Source organism: Amblyomma americanum, chromosome 7, assembly GCF_052857255.1.
Source record: "Amblyomma americanum isolate KBUSLIRL-KWMA chromosome 7, ASM5285725v1, whole genome shotgun sequence".
In the NCBI taxonomy this organism is placed as follows: domain Eukaryota; kingdom Metazoa; phylum Arthropoda; class Arachnida; order Ixodida; family Ixodidae; genus Amblyomma; species Amblyomma americanum.
In genome coordinates, this window is record NC_135503.1 from 119,013,790 (window position 1) to 119,034,764 (window position 20,975).

General features: G+C 46.6%; 1 protein-coding gene across 2 annotated transcripts in view; it reads right to left on the reverse strand.

Moving 5' to 3' along the window:
- The window catches only part of spg (dedicator of cytokinesis spg), a 196,669-nt gene that overhangs the window by 34,859 nt on the left and 140,835 nt on the right, over nt 1–20,975 (reverse strand). For both annotated transcript variants that reach the window (XM_077632868.1, XM_077632867.1), the window contains exons 24-27: nt 15,470–15,530; nt 9,390–9,599; nt 2,978–3,067; nt 14–118 (exon numbers count right to left, since the gene is read on the reverse strand). In XM_077632868.1, the coding sequence (XP_077488994.1) occupies nt 14–118; nt 2,978–3,067; nt 9,390–9,599; nt 15,470–15,530 (466 nt within the window). The remainder of the gene's footprint in view (nt 1–13; nt 119–2,977; nt 3,068–9,389; nt 9,600–15,469; nt 15,531–20,975) is intronic.

The following is a 20,975-nucleotide window of genomic DNA, read 5'->3' on the forward strand; positions in this document are numbered from 1 at the left end:
GCAGTGCACTCACCCGCAGGAAGGAAGGAAAGCCAAGGCCAACAAACCCGACCCGGAAGTACTCAGGTTCCGGTCGCAGCTCGGTCAGAATGTGCTCCAGGAACTTGGCATGCATCCGCTGCACAGTGATGCAGCAGACCCATCTCACTGCACACGCACCCACCCACATACTGTCTCCAAAACAAGGTAATCGACTCCTAAGTGTTTCCATTTCTACAATAAAGAAAATGGTCATTTTAGACAAGTTCTTTTAATTAAAATTTCTTACTTCAATATAAATGCATAATTGCAAATAAGAAAAACATCATACGCTGAGCTTATCAGTCTTTTCAACATCTTGTTGCCAACCATGGTTGTCATTCAGTATCTTCAAAATACAGTAATCCCTTGTTATAACGAAGCCAGCGGGACGGCGAAAAAATTCGTTATAAGCGGTAATTCCATATAAGAGGCCACCTGAGAAAAGCTAAAGCAGTCGAGCTTTGATTGCACCGCAACAGCGAGGAATTAAAAATACAATGTATTCAGTGAAGCAAAACTTCATTCAGGTGCAAAAACGGCAATGAGCTTTGGCTGTTTCAAGTTCTTACCGGGCACGTACAACCCCTGCCCTAATCTGACCAAGCATTGCACGAGGCTGTGGTTATAAGCGGTAATTCCATATAAGAGGCCACCTGAGAAAAGCTAAAGCAGTCGAGCTTTGATTGCACCGCAACAGCGAGGAATTCAAAATACAATGTATTCAGTGAAGCAAAACTTCATTCAGGTGCAAAAACGGCAATGAGCTTTGGCTGTTTCAAGTTCTTACCGGGCACGTACAACCCCTGCCCTAATCTGACCAAGCATTGCACGAGGCTGTGGTCGCCGTCCATGCAATCAACCTTCGCAGTATTTCGAATTGAGAAAGCAGTGGCCGCTTTTATTGGGGGGGGGTTCATGGAAGACTACAAGAGTATAGCGATGGAAAGCACCGCAAATGCCATAGCTTGAGCCTGAGGTTGTGTTTGTTGTGTTCAAAAAACAATAAGCTGCTCATTGTGGGTATGGAGAGCGATCGTGAAAACTGAACGATTTTGCAGTAGGGGTTTTGCATGATTACTGGGAATTTTTTCTCGAGGTGTGCAGCCGTGAATTTTGCAAAACGAGAGTTTTTTGGCGCACCATTATCGAAGACACTGTGCTAATTCTATGGTTCGAGTGTTGGCGTTCGCGCAGCGTCGCGTCCGCGCTGTTGACAAATGTCTAGGAAAAAAATTCAATGACCCTATCATGCAATTAGACCGTTTGTCTAGTCGGTGGCGCGAATTGAGCATGACCGGCTCGAGAAAATCGCTGGGGAAACACCATGGTTGAATAGTTGAGTTGACCCGCCATGTTGACAGCCTGACCTGCTGCTGGCGACGCTCGAATTTTTCGTGCTTTCGGCAAGTTATGGGTCAATTTGCACCGTCAAAAGTGCAATGAAGCTAGGGGCGGTATTTTATTGCAATGCAGGCCGATTATGGCGAGCGGCGAGCAAATTTCTAGACCGGCTTCCCCAAAGTCATCTTCCCAAATTGTTAATGTAGCTCCTCACGTAGAACATGGCAAAGGGCATGCGACCAGCAATCGCTTGCGACCAGACATCAGCTCGACAACACTGTTGGTCACACTTGCATGCGGTCACCTTCTCGTTTGAAGTGAAAACTCTCAAGAATGACGTTTTTCGCGCGCTTTCATGAGTTTCATCTGCTTTGGCCGATGTGAAACGGTTAGACTTAGCGACGACTACGGCAGGCGGGGAGCAGCTCAGTTCGTTGCTCGGCGCGTCCGCGGTTGGCGTTGCTGCTGAAAGCTTGGCTCGCTCGCTGATTGGTTCAGCGATTTGCGACTCGCAGTTGTAATTTTGGAAAATCAAGCAGCGAGTGACTGGCCTGCGACTGTCACATTTCAACCAAAAGAGTCGCACAACCTCTGCAACTCGCAAGTTTCACGTGAATGGGCCCATAATCGGAGCGACACTTCTTTTGTGCTTTTTGGCATGTTTCAGCGCCAGAAGTGCTCTTCAGAGCGGTAAAACTTTGATCATCGAGTGCATCCCACGGAATGCTACGGCACAAGCATTTGTCCTGCCTCCTCTTCATCCTGCGTTCTTCCCGCGCAATGCTTAATGTGTTACAATGAATTGCAAACCTGCCCAAGCCTATTCCATTCTGCCCGCAGTCTTTTGGCTACTTTTCGGCACTGAAGAGACTGTGGTTTTCTGGCACCACAAAGCATTAGGAAAACTTCATTTTCATGCAGATTCTGTCATGGCGGACACCAGCGATGCGACTGCGACTGAGATTAACGGTTCAGGTGCGCTTCACCATGAAATCAGACAGCTTCATTTCGCTCCGCTGTAAACAGCTGGGGCACTCGACACTCGCTTTGTACCTGTTACTAGGCAGGCCATCGGTCGTAGGTTTGGTACTTTTAAGGCCCGTTCTGTGCCTCCATAAGACTAATTCGGCGGCGGTATTAATTTGGCATTGCATGCGCAAAAGGGTCGCCGGCACTCGGTGGCGGCGATGTCCCCGCTCACCACTTCACTCTAAGTAGGTCAAGGTCTTCATGCGCGTTGAGTAATGAAGCTTAAAATGCATGTGTTTGAATCGGGACCAGAAGAAATTTCGAGTTAAGCGATATTTCGAGTAAAACGATTTCGTTATGACGAGGTATTACTGAACTCTAGTTATGGGCATCCCCAGGGCAGCAATGGCATCACAAAAACATGTGGCAATAAACGTGAAATTGGGATTAGCCTCGTTGAAAAGCTTTCCCAACAGTCACTAGCACACATGCAACAACCTGCCCAAAATGTCAGTCTACTGAAACATACAGATAATGTTTGTACGCACTCAATTTTGTGGCTTTGCTGCAAGCAAACATGCCCCCCTACAAGAATGCATAACAGAGTGATATTGTACACTAGACCAGCTTCGGCAGCGGTGCTCACCAGGATGGCGCTGAGCTTCTCGTAGTCAAACAGGATGCCTTCGTAGACAGTGGCTAGTTCCTTGCAAAGTGGTAGGCCTTCTTCCCAGCACTGCGGTAAGTGACAGGGAGGATTTGAGTCCTCTCAACAATGCCCTCATAAGGCACAAGAAAAAAAAACTGAAATGAGCACCCTCAGAAACTTCTGTCAGGTGATATTCGGCACAAACTTCAGCCTGACGTTTGTGTGAAACTGGCCCACTGAAGTGGAAAACTGGTAAGCATAGGAGTTGACTGCACAGTTATACAATTGCACTGGTACAACTGTTGAAACCAAACGTTTTGCAGAATGCAGGAGCCGCATTCCCGTGTTCCTGTTGCTATTAAAGGAGGTGCAGATACTGACCAAGCCTAAAGCAGACATGCTCTTCATCAGCCTCGTATTGTTTACTGCCGTGCCATTACATGGCGCTCTTTTTACTATAATTAAGTGCCCAGTTTGCCAACGGAGCTCGCTATGCAGATTAATGTTAAAAAGAAGGATTAAATTCTTGCAATGCTTTGTCGATTAGTACACTGGTAGTTTGGTACTTCATCTATTCTAGAACTATATTCATCAAAATATTTCATCATTTTTTTTGGGCCGCTGCAGTGGCTGAGTGGTTATGGCGCTCGGCTGCTGGCCCGAAAGACGCGGGTTCGATCCTGGCCGCGGCAGTCGAATTTCGATGGAGGCGAAATTCTAGAGGCCCGTGTACTGTGCGATGTCAGTGCACGTTAAAGAACCCCAGGTGGTCGAAATTTCCGGAGCCCTTCACTACGGCGTTCCTCATAGCCTAAGTCGCTTTGGGACGTTAAACCCTAATAAACCAAACCATTTCACCATTTTTGCAGCTTCAAGCTACCGAGGGCTAAAGCACTTTTCTGCAACGAATCGGTGCAAACAACCTTGCCACCATGTTAGGCTGCAGAGCAGTGGATGACATGAACTGTTCTCAAACACACCATGTATCATGTAGACAAAATTAAACTGCTACTTTTGCACCTAATGCATTAGTGCAACCATGCTTTAGACTTCTTTTGCGAAAGTCTTAGTCACTGAGTGACATCACAAAGTAGGGGCAGATCGGTAAATACAGTAAAAGTTCGTTAATTCGAACTTGAACGAGAAGGCAAAGTTAGAATTATCAAATGAGTGCTAGAATAAGCGCTTACTGCGCCCCGCCACGCGAGCAGAACCCAAAGCCGTCACACCTAGACTCGTTACCGTGAGCTAGGCCCTACTACATGTTTGTGGCGGGTGGTTGAGAATTAAATTCATGCGGTCCTAATGGCAAATGAACTAAACTGATCGGCCAGTCATGCGCCAGAAACAGGTACTGGAATGTATTCGCGTGAGCGGAGAGCTCTAGTGCTGGAATATGTGATGATATTTATGCTCCAAAACATGTTTAGTTATGGGGAAGGGTTGTCAAAATTAAAAGTAATCACTGACCGTTGCGGATGCCGACTTGTTCGAATTATCAGGAGTTTTTCCCCATTGAAATACACAGGGCAGTGCCGGGACCCGGGCGTCAGTTCGAATTAACAAGCTTTTACTGTTGTGCGAATATTGTAATTTTCGAACACGAACCATATGAAGAAAAAATAGCTTCGAATATCGAATTGAATTTCAAATATATGTTCAGTACAAAAAAAATTATTCAGAAAGTGATAAAAAAGCACATGTTGTTGTCCTTACTTTTTTCAAAAAACAGTCAAAACTCGATTTAACGAAACCCTATTTAACGAAAGTCCCGATTTAGCGAAGATATCCCGATTCCCTTTCAGACTCTTATAGGGTCTAATGCTTTGACTGACTCGAGATAACGAAACCAATTTCGTCATCTGTAACAATTTAACAAACGTTTTCTCAAAAAACGAGTGTGAAAATGTGTTAATTTTCGGTCTATTTTGTAACGAACACTCCAAAATTTATTGATGCAAGCCAACGGCAGCACAGCGGACCGCCTTCATCCTGCTTTTACCAATCTGTGCGGCGCAAAATGACACGGCCGGTCCGGAGGAGAGCGAGCGCTCGTCGTGAGCTTGCGGACATGAAAGCGAGATAATTTTGAGTTCAGTTCATCAGATAGCGCCAGCGGTAAAAAAGTTTTGTGTCGCATGCCATAGATGGTGCTGTAGCGGCTTCGTTTGCGGATATTACCCTGTGCTTTCGCCCTTCTTTCTCTTTCCGTTTCTCTTTGCAAACGTCGTGTTGGCTGTGTCATGTTTGCCCAAAGCTCAGCTTGTTAGGCCTACAGCACCTACAGTCAGTCTAGCCGGTCTGAAGCACGAGATGAAGATCGACGTTTTTGTGGCAGTTGAGATGGTGGCGGCGGCATGGAGAGCAACAAAGCAATCGGTAGTTGTCAACTGCTTCAGGGCTGCTGGCTTTGATACGCTAGGCTCTGAAACTGCCAAAGCTGCGCTGGACTGCGCTAGTGCCGTGCACTAGCACGAACATGCCTGGCAGTATGGAAGCTCAGTGCATGAAGTGCCCATAGAAATAAGTTTTGACTACATCAGCACCGACACAAATGCAGTCATAACGACAGTTTTCGATGACGCCGGTATCTTGCGGCTTGTAGGAAGCGTGGAAGGAGAGGCGGCCAAAGATGCTGACGACGACGATCACGAACACAGTGATCACGCTCCAGTGCCAACACTAGGTCAAGTGATGGATGCCCTTGACCTGCTGCGGCAGTTTGCCAGAACACACGAGGGGACTGAAGACGTACGGGACACACTTCAGGCTTATGAGAAATCCGTGCGGCCATTGCTTACGAAGTGCACGCAAGCAAAGATTACCAACTTTTTTGCTGGTAAATAAATTTGTGGTAACCTGGGGCCCTTCTTGTTGCACTAATAATCTTTGTTTCTTTTCATACGCGCTAGCAATGTCGGTCGTCTCTGCTGGCCGCAATTTCATTTTCGACATATTTATGATTCGCAAATATGATGCCGCGGTAGCTTTCTGGATGCTGCTGCACTATATAATCGATTGTATCGAATTAAGTGACTGACAAATGCATCACTTGATTTAACAAAGTTCCCGATTTAACGAAATAATTTGCGGCTCCCCTCAACTTCGTTTAGATCGAGTTTTAACTGCAGTGTATGGTCTTTGCAACTGAAATAAACAAAACTAGACTGCCTCAGCATCGTATATAAAAATATGATGCGCACAGTGTATACTAATTGATTAGGCCACATAACAGCATCCTAGCTGTAAAAAGGTCATGCAAAATGAAATGCACAAAATGACAAGACTGGCAACAAAAAATAACACGATGGCTAGCAAAACCTCATAAATTCTTATTTCAAGGGACAGAAAGAAATGCGTGGATTATCTTAAGGTGAATTTATAAAATGCCACGTGGCTCCCGAAAAAAAAAAAAAAACTCCCGAAGATGCAAAAATGCGGCAAAGCCTTACGAGGTGGCTCCATCGCGCAAATACCTGTAAGCCAGTGAAGGAGCGCCCAGTTCAGTGTGCTGGAAGAACAACGCGAATGCAAACGAGAAAAAAGGAAAAGGAAATGACCAGCGATGCCCCAGTTGGCATTCGAAAGTGGCGCGGAGCTGGGATTGGACTACTGGCGAATGCGTGGGCCGACAGCTGCAGTTGCCACCTACCCGCGGTGAAGCTTATAAATCGAATTTACATAGCCAGGCTATATTTTGGCCTAGTGATAGGCGCCCTCCGAACGTTGTCACGCCTGCCATTACACTTAAGAAGTACGTGGGTTACAATGCACCTTGCAATAGGTGGGATTTTTACACGATCGCTTTCCCAGTTGTGACACCTTGACTCACCTCTTTGGGAGCCCTGTGCAAAATTCCTCGAAGAGGCCTTCCCGTATATCGTGGTTGATGAAATGAGATGACAGAGGTCATGCTCAGAAAGTTATGAAGGTGACAGGACGAATGCCATGGGTGTCGGCATTACGCATGTAAGATATTACGGAAGGATAAAAAAAAACGCTTTCGTGTTACGATTGTTTGAAGTGGGTCGTCGCGCCATCTTGTTTGCAGCATGTGTGTTATATGGGAAAGTCCATTTGCAGAATTTTGCACGAGGTCAAGCCTAGTGGCCCCGGAATGTGATCGGTCCATGCAAAAAATTACAGAGAAGGAAGGGAACAGGACCTTCATATTGTTTTCCCGGAACTTTAAACTTGATCGTCAGACAATCTGCCCAAACACTGTGGTTTTGCCTCGGTCGAATTTGTGAAAGTCGGTGTCGCATAAGACCGCTGGCGAGTGTAAGGAAATTTGCAAATATTTGAAAATTCTGGAACATCAATTTCTCGAATACAAATCGAATATCAAACATATTCAATTTGTATTTGAAATTTTGAGTACTCGCACAACCCTAGTAAATAATGAAAACATAGAATGCTGCTTATAAGAGACACTCTCCCCGCTATGTCTCTGTTATAAAACAGGTTCAACTGTATTTGATATCAAAACGAAGTACTGACATCAGTAAAGCCCAAATATAATGCAAAATAAAAATGATAAAAAGAAACAGCAATAAACAACCCTGCAGCAAGAGTGGTTAAAAACAACACGAACACATTATAAAAACAAGGCACTGTGGCTGGTCAAACAGCAAAAAAAAAGATAGCTTGTCTTGCCAGCTGTCAAACTGCAATTGGTTACAAGTGCACAAGGCCAGTTTACTCCCATCACAGTAGAACCTTACTGTTCACTTTTCATGGGACAGCGGAAGGAAAACATACCAGCCAGGAGACATAGTAACCGGGAAACGCGCACGAAAAAAATGAACATTGTTGTTTGCCACTTTTTTTTCTTTTCTTAGTAAGGTCAGCATGCATCTCTCACGATCATTTGCATGCACAGCATGTGCTGACTGACCGCAGCCGGCTGACCGGGCAGCTGTTGAAGTAAAGAAGGCAGCAGCAAAGTGGGAGGGCACGTGGAGCGTACGAAGTTCTGTGCTGCTCGGTGGCCGCTTTAATCGTACACAACCGTTGTCTGCTGAAACCTAGAAATGGCATTATATTATGCTGCAGGCAACAGGAAAAACATGAATGACAAAAACATGCCTCAGAGCCAACCCACGTGACTATATCTCGTACTTAGATGAACGGCTAGCTTTTTGAGTTGCTTACGATCCATGGTGCAAACAGCCATAACACATATCTTGTACAATGTCCGCGCCATGTTTACCACAGCATAGTTACGTTTACATGCCTTCGGTTGTCTGCGCTGGCACTGCAGCAGCGTTAGAACTGCACTAATATAGATTATATTGGGACTAGAAAAAGAAACAAGAAAAATGTGTCCCAGCCCTGTAAGTGTGCTCGGCATCAGTGCGGCTGCAACAAACCGGAAGCCACCGAGCAGGGCGATGGCCAAATGCCAGTGATGTCTTACTTTGTTTCATGCATCAGGTGAAACACTGTCAAAGCTAACACCTTGTTTGCGCTGTATACATCCCTGATCAAAAAGTAGTGCGTTCCTTGCGGTGAACAAAAAGCAGCAAGTGCTTTGCCTGCAGCCTTATTACATGATACATTCATTATGAGCTTGAGTAAATGCGCTTTTGCTGCTAACGACAAGCTGTCACTTTATCAAGCCATAGATGACTTGCTCCCGTATCTGGTCTCATCCGGCCTCGGCCTTGCCCTAGCGTGGGCGAACTTTCGCTCGTAACCTTGCTGGTGAGTCGGACGACCTCGATTCCCTAGCGTGTTTTGTTGCTAGCTGGCGTTACTGTTGCTGTAGCAATAAACGCCTGTTTGTGTCAGCGAGTGTACCATTCCTTTGTTCCCCCAGAGCAAGGCCCGCCGTGGTTGACGTGCGTTCGGTAGCGTACGCGATCACGGGTTGGGGTCTGGCGGTTTTGAACTGTGTCAGCTGCGATTAAGTGGGGAGAACGTATTTATTTTCCCCAATTCAACCCTACAGCGGACTACTTCCGTACCTTTCACAGCATTGCACCTGATGTATGAAACAGAGTATAGTGTGTCCTGCTTTGGCCGGTCTGTCATCTCCGTACCATGCTAAAAGTAGGCTGTCAAAATGCTGGTATGGAGTAAAGCACTAAAACGACGTGACAGTCGCAATGTAGCATGAGGGTACGTTGTAACAGTTGCAAAGTAACAGCCAAGTGTGTTTTGCACGAGTTTCTATGGCAGCTTGGACGTGACCAGCTCATAAAAATGTAGCAGCCGAGAACACTCAGCACACGGGAAAGTAACAATGGGGTTCTACTGTTATAGTAACAGCCTTAATTTCTTGGCGATTAGTGTGTGCTGAATTGTGGTTAGGCCCAGTCGTGAACAGCATTCACTGGAACCCTCATCCAACACCAGTGCATACTATGAAATGCCCATTAACGTGCTGGAGCGAAACAGGACTTGCCTTTCCACGGTCAAAGTAGTGCAGCATGCGCAGGTAAAGCTGTTCCTTGAGACGCCCTCTCCCGCTGTCCTCCCAAGGCAGCAGGTCGGCATGCAGGCGCAGTGCAAAGGCCGCCTCAGCAAAGTGCTCTGCCGGCAGGTGCAGTTCACACAGCTTGTGCACGTAACGCACAAACATCTCCTGCCTGCCCGCCTCCTCCCGGTAGAAGCACTGCAGCAATTAGCGTGCACACATCCACAGAATTTCACTCAATGTATATAGGCTCCCATTTACGGTGCGTTTGATACCATATGCAACCTTGGTCCGTAAAGTTTCGAGACTGATTTATTTTCTTCTCTAGAAATGATTCCCCAAAACAAATGCTGGTGCGTATGTGTAGCGCCATCTTTTCGGGCTAACCTGAGCTATTTACGTTAATTGCTGTGGCAGCCGCTAGATGGCACTACATGTAGAAAAATACGTTGCAGCTAGTCATCTGCGCATTCTACTGTGAGTGAATGTGGAGAGATGGACGTCCACCTCGAACAGCTTGTAAAGATAAAATTCTGTGTGAAGTTTGGAAAGACAGCCATACAGACGTATGAGCTCCTTCGCAACGCTTACGGCAACGAGACATTATCACGGGCGCGAGTTTTCGAGCGGCACAAGAGGTTCGTTTTGGGGAGAACGTCGGTGGAAGACGACACAAGGCAGGAGCGCCCTTCAACCTCACGGAATGAAAACAACGTGGCTCGGATAATGGAAACCGTACAAAAAGACCGCAACATTACAGTCCGCATGCTATCAGATGCTCTCTACATTATTAAGACAACATGCCACCAAATTTCGCGCGAGAACTTGGGGAAACGAAAATTGAATGCCAGACTTGTGCCGCACTCCCTTACACAGGACCAGGAGGACGTGCGGGCATCAGTGAGCTCTGATTTGCGCTCCGCGGCAGTGAAGGATGCCGCATTCGTCGACAGCATCATTGCTGAAGACGAAACATGGTGTTTTCAATACGACCCTCAAAGAAAGAGCCAGAGCGCCGAATGGCAGTCCACAAGCTCCCTGGCGTCGAGAAAGGTGCGGCGACAGAAGACCAAAACAAAGATGATGCTGATAGCTTTTTCAATGCCAGAGTTCAGAGTTTTCAAACCACGAGTTCATCCCACAAGGGCAGACGGTGAATCAGGAGTTTTAATTCCGTGTGCTCCAACACATGCGTGACGCACTGTGACGCCGTCGCCCTGACTTATGGGCATCTGGGCAATGGAGCATTAAACGCATTTTTTTTAATGGACTCAGTCTCGGAACTTTACGGACAAAGGTTGTACAACAACTAGCTAGCATATATAAGCCAAGTCACACTTTTGGTTTTGGTTGTGACATGACACAACACAGGACTGGAACACATGCAACTTCCATGACGCCAACCTTCATTCCTTTGCGGCTTCGTCCTTATGTCAGTCCTTCCTCCCGTTGCCCTATAGGTAGCGCTGTCTACTGCTTATTCTTGCAAGTGCAAGGTTCACTAGGGCCTTCCTGTGGTAGTGTCTGCAGCTATAGGTTTGTTGCAGCAGATGCCTTCACCACCACTTACTACTAAGGACCCTACCACCATCCGAACAGGATGCCTTCGGGATGTCTATGGCTGTACTGCTAAGTGCATAATGACACCCTACCCAAATCATCATCAACAAGCTCAAGTGTCATTGCGCTGTTTTGCTTTTGAGTGCAGGCACATACCTGGGGCGCCAAAATGGCCCCTGAAAATGCAAAATATGTTTGAATAATGATAAGCAGTCATTGGAGATAACAATTCCTTAGACTTACGCATTCTACTCTGTTTTCTGTTTTGTATTTCTCTTCGTGTTGGCTTCAGCCAACGAAAGCCTAGTACATACTGAAAGACTTGCAGCTCAAAGCCTTTCTCGGAAAGAAGCAATGCAAGTTGTTACAAACTGTTTCTTCTTTGCTAACCAGCCAATACGAAGGCTAGCAATCTGCAGCCACTGTTTCGATGCCAATACAGCAGTCCTGCGATTACAAACGCGTCATGTTTTCGCAACCATACTTCAGATGAAGACAGGAGAAAAATGCCCCAGTCGAAGCAGCAATAATGGTCTCAAAAACCACGCCTACATGCTAAATGTCCTTCTGAGGTAGCATGTTCAGACTGCCAGCAAGCACAATAATTCAGTGTACCACAAAAACAGGACAATAGGTCACCAAATTATAGGTCGAGCCCCCAACTAACCAATCCTAAAAATTAAAAAACTTTTTTCAGTAAAAAAATTACCGAAAGATATCCTTACCTTGAAACAAATGCGACTCAACCGATTGCACAATGGTGACAGTATTTATTGCCATTTAAATGCTGCCCGTATGTACACCCGGCCAATTTTTAAACAGTATCACGCGGCCATCGACCCATGTGTTTGTCAGCACCTTATCGACACAGCACCACTTTCACCTGGATGCATTCAGCAGTCACAGGCAGCGATCTTGCACGCAGCTCCCGGACGAACCCCGCAACCTTTCCTCCCAATTCTGGATGCACTGCGGTCCTCCCACAAAATGATGTTTTCTTTTGGTTGCTGCAAGTTGTAATACGCAGCTTCTGCCTCCGCCAGTACCGAATGCTCTTTTCGGATACTCCAAATTCGCGCTGTGCCGCCAGGTTGCCGTGAGCTTCCATGTACTCAATCGCGTTTTTCTTGAAGTCGACTGTGAATTGCAGTCGCCTTCCGCTCATTTTGAAACAAAATGTGAAAAAGCAGCCTTTAGTCAAAATAGCTTTGCAACAATGGAAACGCAAAATGGCGGTGCCACGACGTCGCCATGCTGCGGTGGCTGCGCTGCTGATGGCGATGGTGATGGAGGCTGTTGACTTCGGCTGCCCATTGTTGCAAGACTTCCGTAGTTTTTCTGCCAATGACCGGTATATAAGACGGGGGTCGACTTTTCGCCATGGCTTTTTGAAAAAAAGTTCGACCTATATTCCGGTTTTTACGGTAAGTGCAGAATGACAATGTAAAGTAATTTTCTCATATACCTGCAACAAAAAGCTACACATACTGTTCTATTGCTCACAGAGAAACGAAGAATCCTTCTCTAGTCTGAATCACAGACTTATTCCCGCTCAAATTTAAGTTTAGGAAGAGAAGCATTCTTCGGTTCTGTCTAAGCGATGCAAGTCTGTACACTGATGCTGTTCAATCAATCTATAAGATTGCAGTGCAAGGTCTAAAATGAGAGACCGTGTCTGTACCATTAAAGGAACACTGAGGAGAAATTGAAGTTGGCTTGTATCGATAGAATACCAGCTCCTGATCACAAAAACGCCGCTCTTACTGAAAACAAAGCTCTTGTAAGGTAGAAAATAGCAAGAACCAAAATACAGGTATCGCCACCAAAGGCCAATCTCGCAAGTACAAGCGTAGTGACGCCATAGGACAAGAGACGCCACCTTGTAGGAATTGTCCATCCTACTTGGTGTCGCGAATCTCTGAGGCTGACAAAGGTAGGTCGCGCAGATCAATATTGAAGTAAGTTTTGTTTTAAACCCAATAGTGCACTTTTATCACACAAGGAAGGCAGGCAAAAGACAGCCTGAATGTTGGAAGCAAAGAAAACGGATGCTTGGCGGCGCCACAGGCGGCCAGGAGAGTTTCGATTTGTTATGGCGCTTCGCGTCTATGAGCTTTGCGTGCCCCGTGGTTTTGTTTTTGACGCTCTTCGATTTACAAGCGCCGAACAGCAGAGAAACTCTAAGTACCGCTTCAAGTGCTAGTTAAACTTTGAAGGAGCCTGTTAAGGCTTGTCAGATGATCGCCACGGTCGATGAAAAGCTATGATGGCACGATGGTCGGTGATCGTACAAGGCAGCACTTGTGTATTCGCACGCTTGCCCGGCGAAACATTCCCGGCTGTGCCAGTCAACTTCAAACTAACTTAACGGAAATCGTTTATCAGGGACGGGACACAAGGTACAAGAAGTTCAGAAAAATTGCTGATGGCCTAGCTCTGTTAGGCCAAGATATACCTAGCGAAAGCGCGGAGATTTCTGCATCAGAAGAGTGCATTCACTAGATGCGCCTTTATTGACGGCTGTAACTTGAGCCGTCGTGGCGGAGTGGTAGCGTTTCCGCCTCAAACACCGAAGGCCCTGGTTCGATTCCGAACCTCGACGCCGGACTTCTTTTCCTTTATTTAGTGAGTGGGCGGGGTGTTTAACTGGCTCCCATGGATGCCGCCGCTGAATACGTTGATTAGCGGTTAAGCGCAGGCTCTGTTAAGGCGCGTTTATGCTGCGGCGAGGCGCGCGCGCGCCCTGAACGGCGAAGTCACATTGGTCAAAGCGAGACCCTCTATACTCCAACTGCGCTTGACCGCCGACGCGTTCGGCGGCTTCGGCGCACTCTGACCGCATTGGCGGGGAGATTGGAGCATGTATCTATTTCACGCCGAGTGCGCCAGCCGCCGCCGGCCCGGCCAGTCTGATTTGGCTCCGCGGCGAGGTGCGCGTTATATTCAATAGCTGCGGCAGTTCGGCGGAGCTGTTCTTTTCGAGCTCGGCTATTTTAATCCATTCACAGTACATATCTCAAGGTACAGTACTCACGGATTGAAATAGGACATTCGGAGCGCTAGCCTTGCAGTGCCACGCAGGCATGTGGTAAACCACAGGCCGGCTGATTGGCTACTGGAAGGAACAATTCTGCTTTGTAGATGTTCTCCCTCTCACGCCATACCACAATGCACCACCTTGGTTCCATGAGCGTCTACGGGCGGCGCTCCATGAAGCGACGGCCACGCGCTCCGAATGTCCTATTTCAATCCGTGAGTACTGTACATGCAAGTTGGCGAGAAAGCCAGATCCAGTGGACCCGTTGGATCTAGCGGAAGCCGTTGAAGCGTCGTGCGCCGGCTTTGGTTTCAAGCCGCCGACTTTAAACGCGACCGCCGTCGAGCACCCATTTGTTTTTTGTGGCAAAAAATAAATAAATAACTAGGCCCTTGCAACCGTGGGAGACTTCGACGCTGCCTGCTGCGCCGTGCAACCGCTCCGTTCAAAGAATAACAATCCGTTGGCCCCACAGCCCCGGCCAGCCTCCGATGGCCGCAACGCACCCCTCGCGACTCCCCGCACTGGGGTTATGATATTTAGTTTGCAACGGCTTCTCTCTGAGGGAGGGGGAAACCACCCGCCGGCGCCTAACCTAACCGTGCTCCCTCAAAAGCATCGCACGCTCTGTGGGGCTGAGGTCGCTGAAATGCAGGCCAGAGTTTTTGCGAGAACTACGTCGTCGGGTTCGGGAACGGGATCCATCGTAACGCTGGCAAGACGCCGGTGCAAACGTAAACGAAGCGATGGTGGCGACCCCGATAGATGCCTTCAACGTGCGGCGGCGGTAGCTTTCATTTCGGCAGCTGCTAGACCGCACCGCTAGCCGCCAGAAATCACGGAGTCTCCGTTTACGTCACGTTTCACGTCACTCCGTTCTGTGTCGTCATAAGAGTTCTCGAGTTTGAATCTGAGCGGCGGGAAAAAATTTTTCAACTTCGAATCCAAATTTCTTTGAAATAAATGCATCTTTCACTCCTGGACAAGCGTCAACAAAGCCATGAAATGCAGAACTATCAGATATTGCTAACAAAAAAATTTCGATAGGGTTCTCCTCAGTGTCCCTTTAAAGTATCAATATGCCATTACTCTATCAACCAGATTAAGCAATAAATTAAAAAATGAATCATTCATTCAACCAACCAAACAATCAATCCACAAATAAATCAATCAATTTGCATCAAAAACCAATCAATCGATCGAGGAATCAATCAGTGCATCAAACAATCAAATAATCAATGAAACAATCAATCAACAGATCATTCATTCAATCAATCAAACCAGTCATGTGATACAACCAGTACAAAAATGCATCCATCACATGCGTGACACGCCCGACTCCATGGAAACAATCAAGGTAAGCCAAAAACACAATGTGGAGGTGCCACGAGTTTCAGCCCTTTGTACCATGCAAGAAAAGTTGCATCGTACTGGGCCTCTTTCTGAAACGGTGCGGCTGTGGCAGACTCACCAGCAAGTTCACTGTACAGCTCATGCGCTTGTCGCGATTCTCGGCTCCCTCCAGGACACTCCTGCATATGAGCGGGCCACGCTGAGTTAGGTGCAGAAAACACTCAACTGGCATGCAAAGTCGCAGGGTCATGTTGCAGCTACATTTGCAGCAAACAGAACCATCAGCACAAGTCTGGCTAGTGGCCAAGCTGAGCACAGCAAACTCCATGGCTCAAGCTTCTACATGAATGAATATGCTCAGCTCAAGTCCTGAACTACAGTGAAACCTCATTAAAGAATAAGTAAAAAATCGTAAAATTGTTCGATATAGCTGAAATTTGTAATGTAAAATTTTGTCAAAAACGCATGCAACAGTGGCACAATTCAGTAGTTGAAGTGAAGGCTACTCAGGTGATCTTTAGTAGAACAACCAAGAGGACCCCTCCTAGGCCTTAGTGATGTTTCGAAGGTGCTCATAGTGATTCCAGAGGCCGGAAAAAATCGAACAGCAGTTAGGTTGGTTTCTCTGCACAACACCACAAGCATGCAGGTCAAGATGGGTTTTCTGGCGGGCTAGTTGGCGCTTCTCGTTCATGATTAAACTGCGCAAAAGAAACGGGGACAAAGACAAGAAAACACGAACACACACAGAGCGCAGACTTCCAACTTTTATTCGAAAAATGCTTTCGAGCATTCCTTTTAAACGCACCACCCACCATGTGACACATCCAGTATCCAACACAGCAGATAAGTTTAACAATTTAGTAGAGCCAATCTGGAGAACGAGTCTAAAAAACCCTCAAGTGTGTGCATGCCTTAAGGGGGGAAGCGGGGATCAGATGCGATTTTCGCGAAAAAAATCGATTTCTGAAAAGTACACTTTTCAGAAACTACAGCATCATTTCTATCTTGTACTGAAATATTTCACCAAAAAACAAACTCTAAGCACTAAAAATAAATATATTTGTCGGTGCCGGTGTCCACACATCCGCCCGAAATCGCGAAAAAGCCGCGAAGTTCAAGGCGCGACCGCTCGAATTTCCCGCCACGGAGCGCCGCCATTTTGGTATCATTGGAAAGCCCGACTCTTTGACTCTTTGTCCCAGCCCTTCCCTTCCTCCCCTGCCAGCCAGCAAGCGCACAAAAAAAAAATAAAAACCGGAGGGTGGGAGCACGGAGCAGCCAATGGCTGCCGCGCCCCGATTGGCTCTGCGCCGCGGCGCGTTGTAAGGCGTCTCCTCATTGGCCGACGCCGCGGCATAATGGCGGCTGAGGCAAGGAGCGTCTGCTTTCGTCCGTTGCTGGGAAGCCTTTCTGGCCTTTCCTTCTCTTGTGTTTCGAGGACTTCGACCACGTGCAATGGATCCGCGCACGTTCGAAAAGAAGTACCGGACGAAGCATGCCTACGTGAAGCGGAAACGCAAGCCCGTCACAGCATGGAAGAAGCGGCGATGTCAGCAGGTGGTTCGGCCGAGCCGAGCGTCCGTTCAGAATCTGCGGAGTACGTGCCCAACGTGCTGTGCGATCTCTCGCCCAACGTGCTGTGGGATCTTGCGCCGAGTTGAGCACCAGCCAGCGATAGTGAGACGAACCATGATCTTTCGCCGTTGAAGCGCGGGCGCAGTGTTACTTCACCGGTGACGATCGACATGCCAGTGAGTCTCGCCGTACGCGAGCGTCCCGTCGCAAGTTCGTCCAGCACAGATCACGGAGTGGGCTTGGAGCCTGCAGAGCATCAGAGACGCGCTTCCACGGTGAGCCGTTCAACGCCGAGATGTCTCCGCAGCCAACAACCGCCAGTGAAGGCAGTCCCATGCCATTGACGAGTTCCGGCGCTTCGACGGAGCTGCAACACGGGCGCACGCTCGCTGCCGCGGATGCACCGGCGGCCGTCCTTGCCGCTCATCGCAGTGTTGACTGTTCACCCAGTGAACGTCACACTATTCAAGCTCACCTGAAAACACGATTTGTGTTCGCGGAAACTGCAGAACTGCAAGCGTCGAGAGTTCGCAAATCGCTTCGCGCGGTTTCAGCAATGGAGCGCAAGCTCGGGCTGACTGGCTCACAGGAAAATGCCATTCCCGCACCTCCAGAAGAGGAGTTTATGCTTGTTCAAGTTGCTAAGAGGGCTAAGAAGTCACCTGCTGCCAAGGACACCAAATTTTACAATGCAGGAGCATTCTAGACAGTGTGTGCCAGTATGGAACTTTGAGGCTTGTTTTCTCAAAAGTTTGTTTTGGGCTTAACACCTCGCTCGTGGAAAGCATAGCACTGCAATGGGAGCACGGATTTTAATCCTGTTTGTTTTGTTGCAATTGCTGAAGTGTGCCTTATGTCAAGACAGTCTCAGATTTACCATTTAGGCTCACCATTTTTTATTACACAATAATTGGAGCATGATACATTCTAAACATAAAGGGAAGGTGCATACTATGCTGTTTAGAAGAAGAGCAGAGAAATTTAAAAAGAAATCAAGAGAATCTTGACTTAGACTATACTTCTTAGTAACTATTAAAAACATTTAAAGACCCATAACCCATTTTGCTGTCACGCTAGGCTTTCCACGAGCAAGCAACATGTGAGCAATATATAAATAATGATAAAATAAGAACTACTGAAGATATTATTGTGAAACTTTGTAGCTGTCTGTTTGATGCTATTTCAAACCTGTCTGCCAAATTTCATCACTCTAAGTTAAAAATGAAAAAGTTTGTTCCGATCCCCTCATTCCCCCCTTAACACCCTTGATACCTAGATAAAAAGGATAGAGGAAGATAAAATCCTGATGGTGAAACCAAAAAATCAAAGAGAACGAAAATGAAGATGGCCTAATCATGTATTACGAGCGAAGGGATAAGACATGAAACCAACAGTAACAACAGTAAAAGATGAAGGTGTAAGCTGAAGGTGCAAGCACTAAAAAGTAGGCAGAAAAGCATAAAAAAAACCAGACCATATGAATGATACAAAACAAGATTAACAACGAAGCTAAAACCATGAAACCGAGAGTGAATTATGGAAACAGCAATCAACAAAGGTAAAGACGACGCGAAAATGACAAAGGCTAAAACCAGGCTAAAATCTATGAAGGATGGAAACAACAAGTAACAAGTGTAAAGGTGCAGGGTTAAAAAGGACAGTTTCAAGTGTTACTTTCTAAAAACGAGATTTCTTTATTCGAAAGCAGAATGGACGGTAAGCTCACACAATTGTTTGCATTCTTTGCGATTAAGAAGGCCTCAATTATTTCCCTTTATGTTTTCGTTCTAGCCGTAGTGAGGAACTTTGTGCTTTCGAGAAACGGGTGGAAATCATTTTTCTTACACTTTTTACAGTGTAAAGCTAAATTGCCTCCTGAGTTGGTAGACAGATTGCGAATGTGTTCAGCTGCCCTCTCATTAAAACATCGCCCAGTTTGGCCGATATATATCTTTCCACTGGGCGATGTTTCAATGAGAAGGCAGCTGAACACGTTCGCAATCTGTCTACCAACTCAGGAGGCAATTAAGCTTTACACTGTAAAAAGTGCAAGAAAAGTGATTTCCACCCGTTTCTCGAAAGCACTAAGTTCCTCGCTACGGCTAGAACGAAAACATAAAGGGAAATAATTGAGGCCTTCTTAATCGCAAAGAATGCAAACAATTGTGTGAGCCCACCGTCCATTCTGCTTTCGAATAAAGATATCTCGTTTTTAGAAAGTAACACTTGAAACTGTCCTTTTTAACCCTGCACCTTTACTCTTGTTACTTGTTGTTTCCATCCTTCATAGATTTTAGCCTGGTTTTAGCCTTTGTCATTTTCGCGTCGTCTTTACCTTTGTTGATTGCTGTTTCCATAATTAACTCTCGGTTTCATGGTTTTAGCTTTGTTGTTAATCTTGTTTTGTATCATTCATATGGTCTGGTTTTTTTATGCTTTTCTGCCTACTTTTTAAAGCTTGCACCTTCAGCTTACACCTTCATCTTTTACTGTTGTTACTGTTGGTTTCATGTCTTATCCCTTCGCTCGTAATACATGGTTAGGCCGTCTTCATTTTCGTTCTCTTTGATTTTTTGGTTTCACCATCAGGTTTTTATCTTCCTCTATCCTTTTTATCTAGGTACCAAGGGTGTTAAGGCATGCACACACTTGGGGGTTTTTTAGACTCGTTCTCCAGAATGGCTCTACTAAATTGTTAAACTTATCTGCCGTATTGGATACTGGATGTGTCACTTGGTGGGTGGTGCGTTTAAAAGGAATGCTCGAAAGCGTTTTTCAAATAAAAGCTGGAAGTCTGCGCTCTGTGTGTGTTCGCGTTTTCTTGTCTTTGTCCCCGTTTCTTTCGTGCTGTTTAATCATGAATGCAGGTCAAGCACGAGCTAGTGTGGCTTCCCTGCATCAGAGGCGTGTCGCATGGAAAGTGGTACGTCAGAGCGAAAGCTATCGCTGCTTTCATCGCCTCCGTGACAGTCAACACTAGTGCAGGATGGCTACTGCAAGCCTACAACCGTCTAAGTCGCTGCTTCTATGGCACTATTGATGGGTGCGAGAGGCGTGAACGTGTGCTGACTGCCGGAATACACCCAACCCTACACTCCGATATATCTTCCGTGCCGCTGTTTGCAAGTGCGAGATAAAAGCGCGAACTATGGCGCGAACTCTTGCCACTTCACCACCAGTTACTGGTGTAGTGTCGCGAAGCCTGTCGCCTGCCAACTGAAAGGGCACCACTTGGCGCTGAGGGGTTCAGCATCACTGTTTCATGGCCAACCGCGTTTGATATGTGAAGTAAAAACTCTATGCGTTTGTTTATTACAAAATTATTTATGAATAGTTCTATATAGCCAATAATTCATAATATCCGTGTTTGTTATATCGAGATTTTGCTGCTCTATGGAGAGTGAATGAACACTGCTTGCAGAGACTTGATAGCCTATCAATGTGTCTGTGGCTAGCTGGCTAGCATATGGGGGTCTCCATTCTTTCTCTTTTTGAGGCTAGGACAACCCCCCTTAAACACCGCCCAAGAGCACCTGCAATCCAACTCTGAAACAAAAATTTCACTTCGCGCAGTCAGCAAAGGCACTAGATGCTGCCACTGCAGGAACTGAATATACCAGTGGTCTGAAAACCTAGCAAAGGTTGCTCATTCGAAGTTCTTTAGCCAAGACCATTTTCACAGGCACCCAACTACTTCACTGAATGAAGTGAGGGTATAGAGTAGACTCCCATTATTCCCACTGTCAAAGTACCACGATAACGGATTCAGTCAACTAAATATTTATGCAAAATTACGAAGTACACATCAGACGTACTGAACTTCCAAGCTGCTGCAGCTGCAACCAGCGATGCTTTCAGTGGTTGCAGCAAGTGATGCGTAGCATGAGAGAGAACGAAAGAATGCCAAGAAAGGCTTCATGGACTATGTAGCACAGTCACTCACACCCTGCATTCAGAATTTTAAGTTGCTGCTGGTCAGCTAGTGTGTGGTATGGCAGTGGAGAGTGAGCTGGTGCCCAGAAACACCTGCCATCCTTGCCTATCAT